This window comes from Scardinius erythrophthalmus (assembly GCF_964197995.2).
Source record: "Scardinius erythrophthalmus genome assembly, chromosome: 6".
In the NCBI taxonomy this organism is placed as follows: domain Eukaryota; kingdom Metazoa; phylum Chordata; class Actinopteri; order Cypriniformes; family Leuciscidae; genus Scardinius; species Scardinius erythrophthalmus.
In genome coordinates, this window is record NC_138226.1 from 4,652,373 (window position 1) to 4,669,588 (window position 17,216).

The 17,216-nt window shown below is 36.3% G+C and overlaps 1 protein-coding gene across 1 annotated transcript in view; it reads left to right on the forward strand.

The window, feature by feature from the left end:
• Positions 1-979: 979 nt before the first annotated feature.
• ttc21b (tetratricopeptide repeat domain 21B) overlaps positions 980-17,216 on the forward strand; it is a 30,743-nt gene continuing 14,506 nt past the window's right edge. Inside the window, exons 1-9 of the mRNA XM_081368035.1 lie at positions 980-1,164; positions 2,654-2,783; positions 3,788-3,898; positions 4,021-4,187; positions 5,034-5,150; positions 5,578-5,735; positions 6,902-6,986; positions 10,228-10,326; positions 10,746-10,938. Coding sequence (XP_081224161.1) covers positions 1,132-1,164; positions 2,654-2,783; positions 3,788-3,898; positions 4,021-4,187; positions 5,034-5,150; positions 5,578-5,735; positions 6,902-6,986; positions 10,228-10,326; positions 10,746-10,938 — 1,093 coding nt within the window. The 5' untranslated portion in view covers positions 980-1,131. The remainder of the gene's footprint in view (positions 1,165-2,653; positions 2,784-3,787; positions 3,899-4,020; positions 4,188-5,033; positions 5,151-5,577; positions 5,736-6,901; positions 6,987-10,227; positions 10,327-10,745; positions 10,939-17,216) is intronic.

Genomic DNA, 17,216 nt, shown 5'->3' on the forward strand with positions numbered 1-17,216 from the left:
CTGTTCTTCTTATAGAAATTAGAAACTGTGTAAATATTACATTGCATAACAGGAAAGGTATTATAATTGAATGACTATGGCTTTTGTATTGTGCATGAATACAAAAGCCATAGTCCCCCCCCCCCCATGTTTAATACAATTTAAAACCCCTGGTTCTTTATGTTTATAAAAATAATCTGATAATAAAAATACAGGATATCATGTTTGATCTCTTTACATTTTTTAAACGCACAACGGCACATTCACCAATCAAACTCCCACTCAAAAGACAGAGTTCAAACCATTACAGATAGACCATATATTTTAACTCTTATAGAATTTATTAACAACACGCGGTTTATATGGTGTTTCCTTTGTGTCTTTTTTATTCAGTCAAACATATTGAGTTTGAGAGTAAAACTAATTATTTTGTAATATTTATTTTTTAAAGATTGCAAAAAAGTCTTCTTAAGGCTCAAAAATAAAGAAGTTGACAACAAAATTATTTGCAGTGCATGTAAATCTTTGAAAACCTTTATTTTTCTTTGTGCATTTCGAACTTTCATCACAAACGCACAAACTTTGCTCTCTTTTCTGCTGTCTTTTTGCGGGTCTAAATCTTAGTTATCATAGTTAATCATAGTTTTCCACCATTTAAACTGGTGTCGTCGTTATTTATTTCAAAGGGTTCAAGTCATGCAGCGTCACACTTGATGAAGAAATGTAAAGGGGTGGGCCGCCATCTTGTGGTAAATATAAGAAGTGTGGAGCATTTATATTCCCAAAGCAACACAATAAATAAATAAATAACAACTATTTAAACTTATAACCTTAAGTGCAGTTGCTGCCTTTAAAAACCTTTTGATGTTGGAAACGTCATATGAATGATCTTATACACTTCATAAATGCAACATTCTGGGTACTACCTCACGTAGGAGATGAGTGTGTGTGTGTGTGTGGCGCCTATGGGGATAAGAGGAATTACGCCATTCGTCACTTCCTGGTTTCCAAGCGGAAACAGCGGAGTTTGTTTGGTTACTATGATGCCTACACTGCAAAGATGGCGAAAACGGGATAGAAAGAATCTCTGAGAGAATCTTTGTGGAAAATCCCATCTCTCTTGTATATTTTACAGCTGCAGTGTGTGACACTATGGCGGGTGTTGATGACGAGGAGTGCACGCTTGTAAGTCATGCAATAACGTTACTGTCGCATAGCACTCGTAATAGTTTTGTAGAAATACTTGTAACGTTAGAAGGGATGGCGAAGAAATACCAATTAAAACAACATTCTCACTGAAGCATTTGTTTCATACATTTTGATTAGAAAGCGAAAAAAAAAAGCCTGACATATGAAATAATAGTTAGAAAATTATATTTTGATTGGAACAGTTGATTGAGCCTTTATTGGCAAAATGTGTTTTGTATCATATTTGATGCATCAGTCTGTTATGGCTCATATATCTTGATAGAGAATATGGAGCTCATACTCGAAAAAGGAAAAAACTACTCAGTTTTATTCCCAAACTGAGCAAAAATATGAAATTGGGAGCTGGTGTTATTCATATGGCCAAAAAGTAAGATGAAATTCTGATTGCTTGTAATATGAATCAATGAGATCTTTATAACAGTATAAAAGGCTACTTACATTCTGTAAAATGCATATAAATATCAGTTCTGATTATATCACCCATATCACCCAATAACATGTCTTAGTAAGATGATATTACTTTTTTTTTTAAATCAAAGCTCTGTAGTTTTTAGTGTGTTGGCAAAGCATATCAAGTAAACCTAAGTTGTTCATCTTGAAATATTAAAGGGATACTCCACTTTAAAATTAAAATTCTGTCATCATATACTCACCCTCATGTTGTTTCAAACCTGTATGAATTTCTTTCTTCTGCTGAACAGAAAGGAAGATATTTAGAAGAATATCAGTAACCAGACAGTTTCTGGTCCCATTGACTTCCATAGTAGGAAAAAATATATACTATGGAAGTCAATGGTACCAGAAACTGTCTGGTTACTGATATTCTTCTAAATATCTTCCTTTCTGTTCAGCAGAAGAAAGAAATTTAGTTTAGTGAGTATATGATGACAGAATTTTCATTTTAAAGTGGAGTATCCCTTCAACAATATAAAAGTTATTCCTACATAAATAAAAAGTTATTCCTACATAATAATTCCTATATAAATGCACTTTATATTTAAAAAAAAAAAAAGATTTCACTGAATAAATGCATGTGAACCACGAGCTGAAGAGGGAAGATTTTACAATTATATTAAGAGGCTTTTACTTGTATAAATCAGCGTATTAAACTATCAATCAGACGACAGACGGCATGTAGTAGTTTATATGCAACGAGTTTTTCAGCAAAGTTTTGATCATGCTAATAAAACAGAGGCCTTAAAAAATTATGTATAAAACACAATACAGTATGCTTTATAATTAAGTTTGCAGTGTGCATGTAATATTTTAATAAATTGATAGCTGATTTTTATCTTTAAAATTGTGTTTAATAATATATGCTTTGTCGATATATTAGGATAATTCAAATGTAATGCTTAGTAGGACTGAGCAAAATTCAGTTTTATTGTCATTGATTCAACTAATCAGCTTTGTAAAGTAAGCTGATATTTTCAGTTAACACTGCTGAATTTATTGCCAATTTCAGGCCTTGATCTTATACTACTGCCAGGAAAAATACTCCAGTCATGTTGTAGATGTTTCCAGTGAAGCTCAACGGAAGTTCAGTCATGATCCAATCTTCACATTCCTCCATGCTTATGGGCTGATCATGCAAGGTGAGGAAAACCCACCGTTTAATATCTATTTCAGTGATGGGGAAAGTTACTTTTAAAAGTATGCAATGCAATATTTCTCTACTCCCTAAAAAAGTAGCTAATTGTGTTACTTAGTTACTTTTTTTTATGGAAAGTAATGCCTAGTGCAAATGTAAAAGCCAAAAATACAACTGACGCTGGTTGGTCATATTATAAGGGCAACATAGCAAATTTAGTACGTCCAGATTACATTTATATTACACACGTTCATACTAGATAGCACATATTTATTAGCGGTTGTGAAGTAATTACTTATTCAAAATAAGTACCTACTCAAGAGAGTATGTGATTTCGGACGTAGACTCTTACTTCAGCAAATGTTTAAAGTCATTTTTTCTTATTCGTATGGTTGAATGAAATAATCGATGGTCAGCAGCAAAGACATTAGTTAATAAAGTGAGATTAAATACATAAAGTATATTTGTGTTATTTAACATATTTAATTATTGGAGATTTGCATAATATGAAATAATCGATGGTCAGCAGCAAAGACATTGGTTAATAAAGTGAGATTAAATACATAAAGTATATTTGTGTTATCTAACATATTTAATTATTGTTAGAATATTATTTGCATAATATTCAGAGTGTGCATTTCACTGTTTTTATTAATTTGAAGGAATACTGAATCTGTTTTTGTGCAAGTGTGATGAGTAAATACATGTTCACATTTAGTGTAGAACTACAATAAGCATAATGTTCACGCACAAACGCTTCTGCACCTTTACTCCTGATTTCTCTCCACATGGGGACAGGAGAGCTGTTATAAATAAGAAAACAAAGTAATTTGTGTTACTTATTTGAAAGGTAACTCAGATATTTTGTTGTACATTTAAAAGTAATGCGTTTCCTGGAGAAAGTAATCTGATCACGTAACCCCCAACACTGTTTGTCTTTATTTGGCATCTTGAGAAATGGTCTAATACCCTTTGCGTCTGTGATCCTTTGTTATTTTATTGTTGCAGATCAAGTGTTGGATGCTATTCAGGAGCTGGAGCAACTGAAGGCGAGGGGAGACGTCTCTCTCTGTGTGCTCATGGCTATGGTTTATGCCCACAAGAAAAGACCAAACCCTGGTAGGTCTATTGCATCTTGTTTCTTAAAAATCATTTGTGTTTCATGGGAAAATATATTGGCATACTGGGTTGAAAAGACATGATAATGAATAAATAATGACAAAAACTTGACTTGCCTGCAGACCGGGATGTCATCCAGGAGTTGGATGGAAGGGTGAAGGAGGAGAGGAAGACGGCGAGTCCTAAAGCTCTGTATTACGCTGGCATGCTACTGTGGCTTCTGGGCCGCAACGACAAAGCCAGAGAGTATGTGGACAGAATGATCAAGATCTCCAATGGCTCTAAAGAGGTGAATTTTTCTTATGTATCTTCTAATAAATCTATAGATTTCTGCTGAGGGAGAGCTTTTCATGATGGGAAAAGACTGATCAAGGTGCCAGTATCATAGTGGTCAGTGGCATAAGTCTGGCCCATTTGGCCCATTCAGTCATGGTGATTATAAAACACTAAATGATGGTTTAAGTTAAACCCCTGGACCACAAAACCAGTCACACGGGTATATTTGTGGCAATAGCCAACAATACATTGTATGGGTCAAAATTATAGATTTTTCTTTTATGCCAAAAATCATTAGGATATTAAGTAAAGATCATGTTCCATGAAGATATTTTGTAAATTTCCTACCGTAAATATATAAAACATTTATTTTTGTGAGTGAATGCAGCACAATCGCGAACATAAATGAACAATTTTAAAGGCGATTTTCTCAATGTTTCGATTTTTTTGCACCCTCAGATTCCAGATTTTCAATAGTTGTATCTCAGCCAAATATTGTCCTATCCTAACAAACCATACATTAATGGAAAGCTTATTTATTCAGCTTTCATATGATGTATAAATCTCAATTTCAAAAAAATTGACCAATGTGACTGGTTTTGTGGTCCAGGGTCACATATTTGTTACTTGAAATAAAATGAACGTTAACTGACATAAAATAAAATAAAATATAAAAAATGTATTTTAATTCAGCAATTTTATGTAGTTTTACTTGATGAACTAAAATAACTAAAACTGAAATAAAAATGAATAAAAACTATTCAGACATAAAATAAAAAAAAATGTAAAAAAAAAAAAAAATACAAAAGTTTGTCACTTATTTAGCTGTTTGTTTAATACTGGGATCATTGTTTTGTAGGGAATTGTTCTGAAAGGCTGGATTGATCTGCGATCGAATAAAGATGCTAAGAAGTCTGGGAAATACTTTGACGAGGCCCTGAAGGAGAAAAGTGACATTTTTGCTCTGATGGGGAAGGTAACTATTTCTGATGACCATTTAATAATTCAGCATACAGAAATAGACAGATAGATGTTCACTGTGCAGATTTTTGATTTACATTTTTCAAAAGGTTTACAACTTAAAGGTGTAATTTTTTAGAATGTTAAAATACATTTTATATACTATGTAGAATCAATTAAAAGTTAACATTCAGTGGCTGATGTCCTGAAAAATGTTAGAGTGAATCTCAGTATAATCTCTTCTCATTTTACTACAAAATAAAAATGGAAACCTAAGAAATGATATGATGCTTTATGAAAAATTATGGATTTTTTTACATTGTGACTATTTTCATGACAATAAACAAAAAAGTTATTGCGTAAATTAAAGGCAGTACAACAAATGCAATATTTTTTTGCAAAATGTTTTGTTTTGTAATGTTCTAATTGTGTCTTTCTATCAGGTACAATATTATGAATTTCGTCAGAATTATTCTGGTGCTTTAGAGACCATTAACCAGGTGATTGTGAGTTACCCGTCCTTTCTACCTGCCCTGGTCAAGAAGATGAAGCTGCTGTTGACTCTACAGGACTGGGAACAAACTGTTGATGCCGCTCAAAGGTAAGACTCCATTCATAGCATCGCAGATCTTCATCTTATTACATGTTGTTGTTGTTTTTTATGGTTCGGGTAATCTTCATGCTTTTAAATACACTCCAAAAGCTCTCAAAGACTTTCAGAGGTGAGCTGCATTCAAGTGCGAATGGAAATTAGATGAGATTCCACGGATCTGTACAGAGAGACTGGATCATTGCTTATCTTACCCTGTCGGATGAGAGCCAGTGAGCGACAGAATAAAAGGGTCTTTTAGGCTGATCACTAAGAGCTGTACGAATGAACTCCACGGCGAGACCTCAAAGGGTCTGTGTGAAAACCACTTCTCTCAGGTGGAGCTGGATTGTGTCAAGCTACTTTATATTTTTGCTCTGAAATGGCTTAAAAGAGAGATTATGGTCCCTCTGAGTGAAAAATATTTAAACTAAACAGTCATTATAGCCAAATTGATCTAAATTTAGATACATTTGTAAGATTTATCTAAATGTTTAATGTAAGAAGTAAAATAATCAATGCATGTTTTCCACACTGTTTTCCACTAAATTAATGAAAGAATGATATTTAATCAATTTCATTTAAATGCATGAATACAAAGAAATATACAGATATACCACTTACAGATACACATGCATGAATATAACAAGTAGTAATAAACGGCTATACTTACCTATGTATAATTTTATTAAAACATCTTAATACATAAAAATCCCACACAAGAACTTCCACACCTATTGTTTTGAGTGACATAAACAAACTGATTTGCTTTGAAATTATTAATTGAAATTGACAGTTTGAACTGATTCACAGAAATTAATTGCACTTAACAATTCTAACGCAAAAAATGGCTGTCAAAAGTTTTTTTCTGTAACATGAAAACAATAAAATGGATTTCTCCTGCTATAAAAGCAGATGACAGGCGCTTCAGTCTAAATAAAGCAGATTCTGTGCGTGAGTTACTAAAAAGTTCCCTCAAATAAACATTCAAAGATGTTTAACAATGTGTGGTGTTCATTTCAAAATAAAGTAATGATTATTATAGATATTCAAAATCTAAATGTTCAGTAAAATTTGCTTTATATAAAGCAATGAATGCATGTCTCAGAATATCTGTTTTACACATAAACATACTTTAGTCTAAATTTTCTGATTCTTTCATCTTCTCAATTTTCCAGGCTTCTCCAACGAGATAAAAATAACCTGGAGGCTCTGAGGATGCTGGCCCTGCACTCTCTCTGCAGGGAAGGAGACGTTGCAGAGGTACATGACTAACATACGTGTGTTTACACAGATCAAATGCCAGAAATGTCATTTATTCTGGACTTAGATAGTCTCAGTATGATTCACAAATACCTATTCAGTGGATTGCAAATAAAAAGAGAGCATTGCTTTGAATTTTGTTCCTTTCTAGTCATCACATTTCAATGTGGCTTAAGTCCTTCATAAAGGACACATTGCTCAGAAGAGTCGCGGTCAAGCCGCTGCATTCTGGATCATTTATAGGGGTTTGATTGCACATGTTGGAAATCCAGCCAGAAGAGCATTGCAGTAGTCCAGCCCAGAGCCATAGAGAGAAAGAGTTGCGACACTCTTTGATGTCGCCGCTATGGCTGTCACGTGGTTCATGTAAGCCCCAATAGTTCCAAAACATACGCTGGCTGTCATGTTCTTCTGGGACAGACAGCAGCGATTGCATTATTGAACGGTAAATATAAAATAAAACACACACCCAAGTACTTTTTCAGCTGTTATTGCATTTTGTTAATGTCAGTTTTGCATTTGGAGAGGCAGGGTGACAACGAAATACTGTATATTACTAATTACTTAGATAAGTTTAGGCTATATTTTTGGAGGGAAAAGCTTAGTGTTCATGTTCGCATGGGTAGCAACTTTTATTTAGTTTAATTTTTGGGATATACTAACTTTTCATTATTTGACGTGTTGGCTGAGTTTGAGTGGTGAATGCTGCACGTCGAGTTGTTCCAGAGATAACGTAAGTTTCTGAAATATCAACCTCTTTTGAATGGTCAACTGTCTATATTGTAAAATAGTTGCTATAAAGGTGGTAGCGATTCATTACCGAACTAATTAGATGCTACATTCACAGCTGGCGAAGTCGTGCTAGCTAACTAGCAAGCAGGCAATGCTAGAAAATTGGTTGAAACAACCAAGATAAAATATAAATAATTATGCTGTGCATATACAAATGAAGACCAGTATAAGCATCGCAAAGGGCCTCTGATACAATATAGACAGTTGACAATTCAAATTCAAAAGAGGTCGATATTTCAGAAACTTACCTCTGGAACAACTTGACGTGCAGCAATGTAAATGAATGGGGTCCAACGCCCAAATGACAGTGTTTGGAACTAATCCGATCTTCAAATCCCGCAAGTAGGCGGTTAAAAGCGCCGCCATTTTTTACAACGGAGGTCTATGGGAGTGTCAAAACTCTTTCTCTCTATGGCTCTGGTCCAGCTTAGAAATGACAAGGGCATCAAGGGCACAAGGGCAAACATTTTTTGTCACATACAGCAAACATGTCCTCACTATCCGTTAGCTGCCTGTCCCCTGAACAAACCAACGCGGTCTCTGTAGACAGCTCAGGCTCCACAAACGGCAACAAAAACAAACTGGGCCAACCTTGACCATGAAACATAACAAACAGTGTTCCAGCCAATAACCGACAAGAATGTTTTGGGGGTGGGGGGTTAGTGCGCGTGCACATGAAGGGGTGTGTGGGGAGTGGAGGAGAGAGAAGCATGAAGAGGGAAGTTAGCTAGAGGAGAGATGTCCTAGACAACGACAACGACTAACGCTAGAATTATATTCTCTTGAATTTTGATATGGCCGAGACACGACCAAAGAGACGACGTTCCAATGAACAAATAGCAAAGAAGAGGGAAAAGGAGAAGGAACGCACAAAGTCCCGAATTTACATCGGAAAAGCCTGTTTCAGGAAGCACGGAAGGGAGGGGGAAGGGATGGGATGAGGAGGAAGGAGGGTCGAGCTAGCCTCCGTTTTGTTTGTCAATACTTCGAACGTCAGCAAGAAGTGATGTCACCCAACATCACTTAGAGCACCTTTAAGAAGTGCAAACCTGCATGATCGTGCTGTGGTCTTTGAAGGTAGCTGGATGATAAAGTTGTGCTGTACTGACAGGGTTTCTGGGAAGACGAGAAACTCTGTCTTTTCTAGGATGAGTTGTAGGTGATGTTCTTTCATCCATGCCGAGATGTCCGCCAGTCAGTCTGAGATCCGTGCAGCTACCATGGGATCGTCTGGTTGAAATGAAAAGTAGAGCTATGTGTCATCAGCATAGCAATGGTAGGAGAAACCATGAGCCTGTATAATGGGTCCAAGTGATGTAGTGTATATGGAGAAGAGGAGAGGTCCGAGAACTGATACCTGAGGTACCCCGGTGATCAGGTGATGTGTTTTGGATGCCTCCCCTCTCCAGGCAACCTTGTACAACCTACCTGTGAGGTATTTTTCAAACCAGCAAAGTGGAGTTCCTGTGATGCCTGATGATTAACAGTGTCGAAAGCTGCAGATCTAGCAGAAAGAGAAATGATGATTTGGGATCAGCTTTTGCAATCCATAAAACTTCCATAACTGACAGCAAAGCAGCCTCGGTTGAGTAAAACCTGATTGGTTATAGTCCAGCTGGTTCTGTGAAAGGAAAGATGATACCTGGTTGAAAACAACTCGTTCAAGTGTTTTTGCTATGAATGGGAGGAGAGAGACAGGCCTGTAACTTTCTACTAGTGAAGTGTTTAATGTAGGTTTTAACTTGAATGCTGTGGGAAAAATGAAAGAGAAAGAGGAAACAGATTCTTACTGAGGTATGATTTAAATTAAGGTGATCACAAATGTGTGATTTTACAAATGCAGATTTAACATTCTAATTTGTAAATGATAAATCAGATGAACCATTTCATTTTTGAACCATATTTTGTGAATTTGATTATGCATTAGGAAATACATTATAATCAAATGTTTTGGTTTAGTTAGATTTAAAAAAAAAAGAAGAAAGAAATGAGTACTTTTTTTTCGACAAGAAGGCAATGAATAAAAAGTGACCGTAAAACATAAAAATAATTTTACAAAAGTTCTCTATTTCAAGTAAATGCTGTTCTTTTGAACTTTCTATTCATCAACAAATCCTAAGAACATGATGTTTCATGGATTTCACATATTTAGCAGCACAAATCATTATATTAGAATGATTTCTGAAGGATCATGTGACACTGAAGACTGGAGTAACGATGCTGAAAATTCAGCTTTGCATCACAGGAATAAATTACATATTTAAAATATATTCAAATAGAAAAGAGTTATTTTAAATTGTAACTATTTCACAGTAGTACTGATTTGACTGTATTTTTCATCAAATAAATGTAGCCTTTGCGGGTCGGTAAGATTCAAACATCTTTCCTACCCAGTAGTGCATGTTTTTTTTTTTTATGATTCTCATTCATTTTCTTTCTCTTTTTACAGTCTGTAAACCAACTATCAAATCTGATCAGTAATCTGGACATTCAAGAATTGAACAATCCGGAGCTCATCTACAGGATGTCTTTAGCGTTCACTCGAGTGGTAATACTCCGATTCTCCAAGGACACTCAACTAAACAAACAGATTAAAGTCATCACCACTTAAGATTCATTTTCACTTGAATGTTAGAATCCTTTGAATCACACAAAGTGAAAAATGAAAAAAAGTGGCTTTTGCCACACACTGTTATTTATAAACTTCATATAAATGTGATTCACTCCTATATAAGACATTAGAGGGACATCTAAGGAGAAAAGACATGTTGCAAGACATGAAACAATTCACAATGACAATGAAACAATGTCCTTCTGACATCTGACATGTGTAGAAGTGAAACAATAGTCAATGTACAATAGGATTCAGTGGGAAATAATAACGCATTTTGTGAAAAGTTCCTGTAGGACAAAATTAAGTGATGCTGCAGGTAGATGTAATAATGTGAATATTTGATCACTCTGCAGTGTGGAAGAGCTGAGAATATTCTTCAGCACACTCACAGGATGGTGGAGCGGGCGTTTACACAGGCCTCGGGCGACTCTGAGCTGGCCACAGAGATGGGCTACCAACTGGTTCTGCTGGGAAGGGTGAAAGAGGCCATGAAATGGTACAAGACAGCAATGACTCTCGATGAGAGCAGCGTCCCTGCTTTGATGGGTGAGAGCAGTTTGAAAGTCATAAGGAAAAATAAATTAATACTTATATAAACTATAAAATAAGTGCATGGGTCACATTCAGAGTTGTCATACAGATTTAATAAATGCACATCTGTGACTTCATATTCTATATTAATTTACAAAGTGGCAATTGTAAACAGCCTAGTCAAGTCAAGTCATCTTCATTTATATAGCGCTTTTAACAATGTAGATTGTCTCAAAGCAGCTTTACAGAGATAAGCGTATAATTTAAGGTAACAGAGATTGTTTCGGCTTTACAGCAGAGTTAAGTTATTTCCATCTAAAGTTAGTTTTAATTGATTTGGTTCCGTCGCAATGATCATTTGTTATTAAATTAGGGGCCGCTAAGACGACACCATTCTCTCTACACAGACTTTAAACGCGAACCTGTGAGAAACGCTGATGGCGGTCACATGCGCATTTAGAATGGGTTCTATAGTTATGTGCGTAAGAATATACGCAGGTTTGGAATTCCCTACAAGCCAAGCCTAAACAAAATACTTGTCTTTCCTTATAAATTTTGATAAGGAATTTTATTTTATTTGTTGCTTTGGGGTAGGACCGCAAGACGAATTTTCCCGACAACACCTTATCTGTAGAGTGGTAGTGGGATCCTCCATAGGGAGAGACTAGTTGGCACTTCAGCACTGCGTTGTCATCGGTCCAGGTGAAGGTCCTTCGTCAGATCTGGATACGGCCTGGATCCGGCAGGCTGCAGGAAAAACCTTGGGATAAACACAGACACTAAAATTAGCGTAGATGCCATTCTTCTCGTGATGTAACGAGTACATCAGGATTTTTGGGAAGTGTTCCCGGTTCCGGCTGACCTAATCTATGCAGCATAACATTAAATTATAGAAGTCTATAATGTATTATGTGAAAGCTAGGTCAAAGAGATGTGTCTTTAATCTGGCTTTGAACTGACAGAGTGTGTCTGCTTCCCGGACAATGGTAGGAAGACTGTTCCAGAGTTTTGGTGCTAAATAGGAAAAGGATCTACCGCCAGCAGTCGATTTTGATATTCTAGGTATAATCAACTGGCCGGAATTTTGAGATCGTAATAGACGTGACGGACTATAATGCGTTAAGAGCTCGCTCAAGTACTGCGGAGCTAAACCATTCAGTGCTTTGTAAGTAATCAGCAATATTTTAAAATTTATGCGATGTTTAATAGGGAGCCAGTGCAGTTTTGACAGAACCGGGCTAATATGGTCATACTTCCTGGTTCTGGTAAGAACTCGAGCTGCTGCGTTTTGGACCAGCTGTAGTTTGTTTATTAAGCGTGCAGGGCAACCACCCAGTAGAGCATTACAATAATCTAGCCTTGAGGTCATGAACGCATGAACTAATTGTTCCGCATTTGTCAATGAGAGCATATGACGTAATTTAGATATATTTTTAAGATGGAAAAATGCAGTTTTACAGATACTAGACACGTGACTTTCAAATGAAAGATTGGTATCAAAGAGCACACCCAGGTTCCTAACCGACGACGAAGACTTAACAGAGCAGCCATCAAGTGTTAGACAGTATTCTAGATTATTACGTGAGGAAGTTTTTTGTCCAATAATTAGAAACTCTGTTTTTTCAGAATTTAGAAGTAGGAAATTACAAGTCATCCAATTTTTTATATCCGCTATGCATTCCGTTAATTTTGTGAATTGATAAGTTTCGTTAGGTTTTGAAGAAATATAGAGCTGAGTATCGTCAGCATAACAGTGAAAGCTAATTCCATGTTTCCTAATGATATCTCCTAATGGTAGCATGTACAGAGTGAACAGCAGCGGTCCTAATACTGAGCCTTGTGGTACGCCATACTTAACCTGTGATCGATGAGACATCTCATCATTTACTGCTACAAACTGATAACGGTCAGATAAGTATGATTTAAACCATGCTAGTGCATTTCCTGTAATGCCAACATAATGTTCTAATTTATTTAAAAGAACGTTGTGGTCGATGGTGTCAAATGCAGCGCTAAGATCGAGTAACACTAATAGAGAGATACAACCACGATCGGATGATAAGAGCAAATCATTTGTGACTCTAACGAGAGCTGTTTCGGTACTATGGTACGGTCTAAATCCGGACTGGAAATCCTCGCAGATATCATTTCTTTCAAGAAAGGAACACAGTTGTGATGATACTGCCTTTTCTAATATCTTTGACAGAAAAGGTAGATTCGAGATCGGCCTGTAATTGACTAATTCTGAAGGATCAAGTTGCGTTTTTTTAACAAGCGGTTTAATCAAAGCCAGCTTAAAGTTTTTTGGTACGTATCCTAGAGACAAAGACGAATTAATGATATTAAGAAGAGGATCTATGACCTCTGGAAGTATTTCTTTCAGTAGCTTAGTCGGTATAGGGTCTAACATACATGTTGTAGATTTAGATGATTTAATGAGTTTAGTAAATTCTTCCTCTCCTATAGCAACGAATGAATCAAATTTTTCCTCAGGGAGACTACAATGCACTGCCTGATGCGATACTGTAGTAGACGGTTGCATAGTTATAATTTTGTCCCTGATATTATCAATCTTATAAGTGAAGAAGTTCATAAAGTCATTACTGCTGTGTTGCTTGGAAACTTCGGTGCTTGAAGCTTTATTTTTCGTTAGTTTAGCCACCGTTTCAAATAAATACCTAGGATTATGTTTATTTTCTTCTAATAGGGTTGAAAAATAAGCAGATCTAGCAGCTTTTAAAGCCTCTCTGTAAGTAATTGAGCTCTCTTTCCATGAAATGCGAAATACCTCTAGTTTTGTTTTCTTCCAGTTGCGCTCCATTTTTCTGGCTGCTCTCTTAAGGGCCCGAGTGTGCTCGTTGTACCACGGCGTTGGACTATTTTCTTTAATCTTCTTTAAGCGCAACGGAGCAACTGTGTCTAAAGTGCTGGAAAAGAGAGAGTTAAACGTTTCTGTTGTAATATCTAGTTCTTCTAAGCTATCTGAGATGCTGAGATGATGAAACTGATTAGGAAGATTATTAATAAAGCAATCTTTAGTAGCAGAAGTGATAGGTCTCACATATTTGAAACACGGAGTCGGCTTTGCAGCCTTGGCTAAATGCAAATTACACGAGACTAGATAATGATCTGAGATGTCATCGCTCTGCTGCAGAATTTCAACGGCATCCACATCTATTCCGTGTGATAATATTAGATCTAGAGTATGATTACGACGATGAGTAGGTCCTGACACGTGTTGTCTAACTCCAATTGAATTTACAATGTCTTTAAATGCCAATCCCAATGCATCTTTTTCATTATCGATGTGTATATTAAAATCACCAACAATTAGTACTTTATCTGCAGTCAATATTAATTCTGATAGAAAGTCCGCAAATTCTTTGATAAAGTCTGTATGGTGCCCTGGTGGCCTGTATACAGTAGCCAGCACAAATCTCAAACGTGATTTATCGTTTACACTATATATTTTTACATTAAGCAGCAATGCTTCAAAAGAATTATATTTAAAACTTGATTTCTTAGTGGTTTTGAAACTATTACTATAGATTACAGCAACACCACCCCCTTTGCGTTTCAGACGAGGCTCATGTTTATAACAGTAATCTTGCGGGGTTGATTCATTTAAAGTAATGTAATCGTTTGGTTTTAGCCAGGTTTCTGTCAAACACAGCACATCTAGGTTATTATCTGCAATCATATCATTAACAATGAGTGCTTTTGAAGTAAGCGATCGAATATTCAGCAACCCAAGCTTTAGCATTTGCTCATCTGTATTATAGCTGTTTTTTATTTGTTGAACATCAATTAAATTAACCTTAGTTGGGTTTAAACGTTTTTTGGATTTCCAAATTCGGGGAACAGACACAGTCTCTATATGATGATATCTAGGTGAAACAGGCTCTATGTGATGGGATTTATCTGACCTTGGTGACGAGAGGCCGCTAGCAGACAGTCGGTTTAGCCAGTCTTTCTGCTTCCTGACCTGAGCCCCAGATTGTCATGTTTGAGCTCTAAGACTATGAGCCATATTACTAGAGAGAAGAGCAGCACCATCCCAGGAGGGATGAATACCATCTCTTTTCAACAGGTCAGGTTTGCCCCAAAAACTTTTCCAATTGTCTATGAATTCTATATTATTAAGCGGACACCACTTAGACAGCCAACCGTTAAGCGAACACAATCTACTAACTATCTCATCACTCCTGCGAACAGGAAGGGGGCCAGAGCAAATTACAGTCCTTGACATCGTACTTGCAAGTTCACACACCTCTTTAATATTAATTTTGGTGATCTCCGACTGGCGGAGTCGAACATCATTAGTGCCGACATGAATAATGATCTTAGAGAATTTACGATTAGCATTAGCCAGCACTTTTAAATTTGCTTTGATGTCAGGCGCTCTGGCTCCCGGCAAACATGTGACTATGGTGGTTGGTGTCTCTATTTTCACGTTCCGTGTAATAGAATCGCCAATAACTAGGGCACAATCATTCTCAGTGGGTGTTTCACTGAGCGGGGCAAATCGATTTGTTATGGTAATCGGAACGGAAGAGTGGTTTTTAGATCCGCGACTAGAGCGATCCCTCACTGTCACCCATTTGCCCGGCTGCACGGGCTCTACTTCAGCCAGAACCGACTCATGTAAAGTGTGCACTATTCTATGCGCATCCAAAACATCTAAAGCACTAGCACTCTTACTATCCTCAATTAAAGTTTGGATGCGTGTTTCTAATTCTGAAATCTTCTCTGTCAACCTAACTGTCTCCTTACATTTATCACATATAAATCCTATATTGTCGACAGAGAAGCCTATACTAAACATGTGACATGAAGTGCAAGTGACAATAACAGGACAAGACATTACTCACCGTGTTTGTTGAGTGATTCTTACTCACCTGAGCTTTTTATGAACTCAAAGGCGCGGACGCGCGAGAGAAAAATAAATAAATAAAATAGCTGAGCGCACGGGTGGCGCGTTAACAGGCTAGCGAATTACTAGCGTTTTGTGCTAGTAGTACTAATAACAAAAGCTAGCGATGTCAGGTTAATCTGAGATGTTGGGTAAAATGTAGTAGTATAAACAACTAGAAATGGTAGTAAAATGATGGTTCAAAACAAAGAAATATATGGCTAAGACGGAGCTTATCGCACCGAATCAAACAAACACACTCACAGCAGGCAGCGAGGCAGACAGGAGCAATCGATCAGACAGGAGCAATCGATCCAGTCGTACAGTCACACAGAGTGATGAACTATAAATGGAATACATTGTTATTCAGATTTTAAATGTTGAGTTGTCGGAGTATCTTTTATCATTGCTGTTGCCATCATGTCATAAAAGCAATGCCACTCAAGATCCTGCATTCGTATTGTGCCTCAGAACATGCTTTGCACATGCATGAAACTAAAGTGAGCGGTTCAAATCAAACCATCTATTAAAGAATGTTTCAACTTCTAATAACTTAATCAGAGGATTATCTAAGATCAGTGTTAACTAAAACTTCTAAACACAGGGTTCCTATGCAGTTTGGAAAAGTATGGGGTTTAGGAGTCATTTCCAGGTCTGGATAGGTATGGAAAAATATTTGTTTCCAGACTATTGACCCTATTCAGTTTTCTAAAATATAAAATTAAGAATTTCAAAAAAAAAAAAAAATTGATCATAAAAGCAGAGTATTTTCATGGCAAATGTTTAGTGATCCTTTAGGGATTGTTAAACACAACTGAAATAAATTCAAGGCACACATTTTCATTATGCAAGCTCTTTTACCATAAGCAAGTCTCTTTTGAACTTCACTAATCGAATGTGTGTGTGCAACTCCAACCAGCAACAGATAAAGGAGCAAACAATCTCAATCATACTGTACTTTTTTTGTACTTTCAACATCAAACCACAAATACAGTATCAAACCGATGTGAATATATGCAGGTTATAAAGCGTTTTAGTTTTGTAATCATGTCATCACTTCGAGAAAACCAATGAAAAAACCTGAGAAAATAAGAATATTTTCAGATGACTGTACTATATAACAAATGTAATGCTGAAAATAATGCTGTATGAACTATTTATGTTAAATATGGTCTGAAAAGAGAGGTTTAGAAATTTGAGCCTGGAAAAGTATGGAAAATGTGTAGGAACCTGAAACTTATCAAGGATTGTTTTAGGCAATCGAAAATAAATCTTAAATAAAATAAATATGAATATCAGATAGCTGATTTCATTTAGTTTGAAGTACTACAATTGCTAAAACTGAAATAAAAATTAAAGCTAAATTAAAATATTCAAAAAC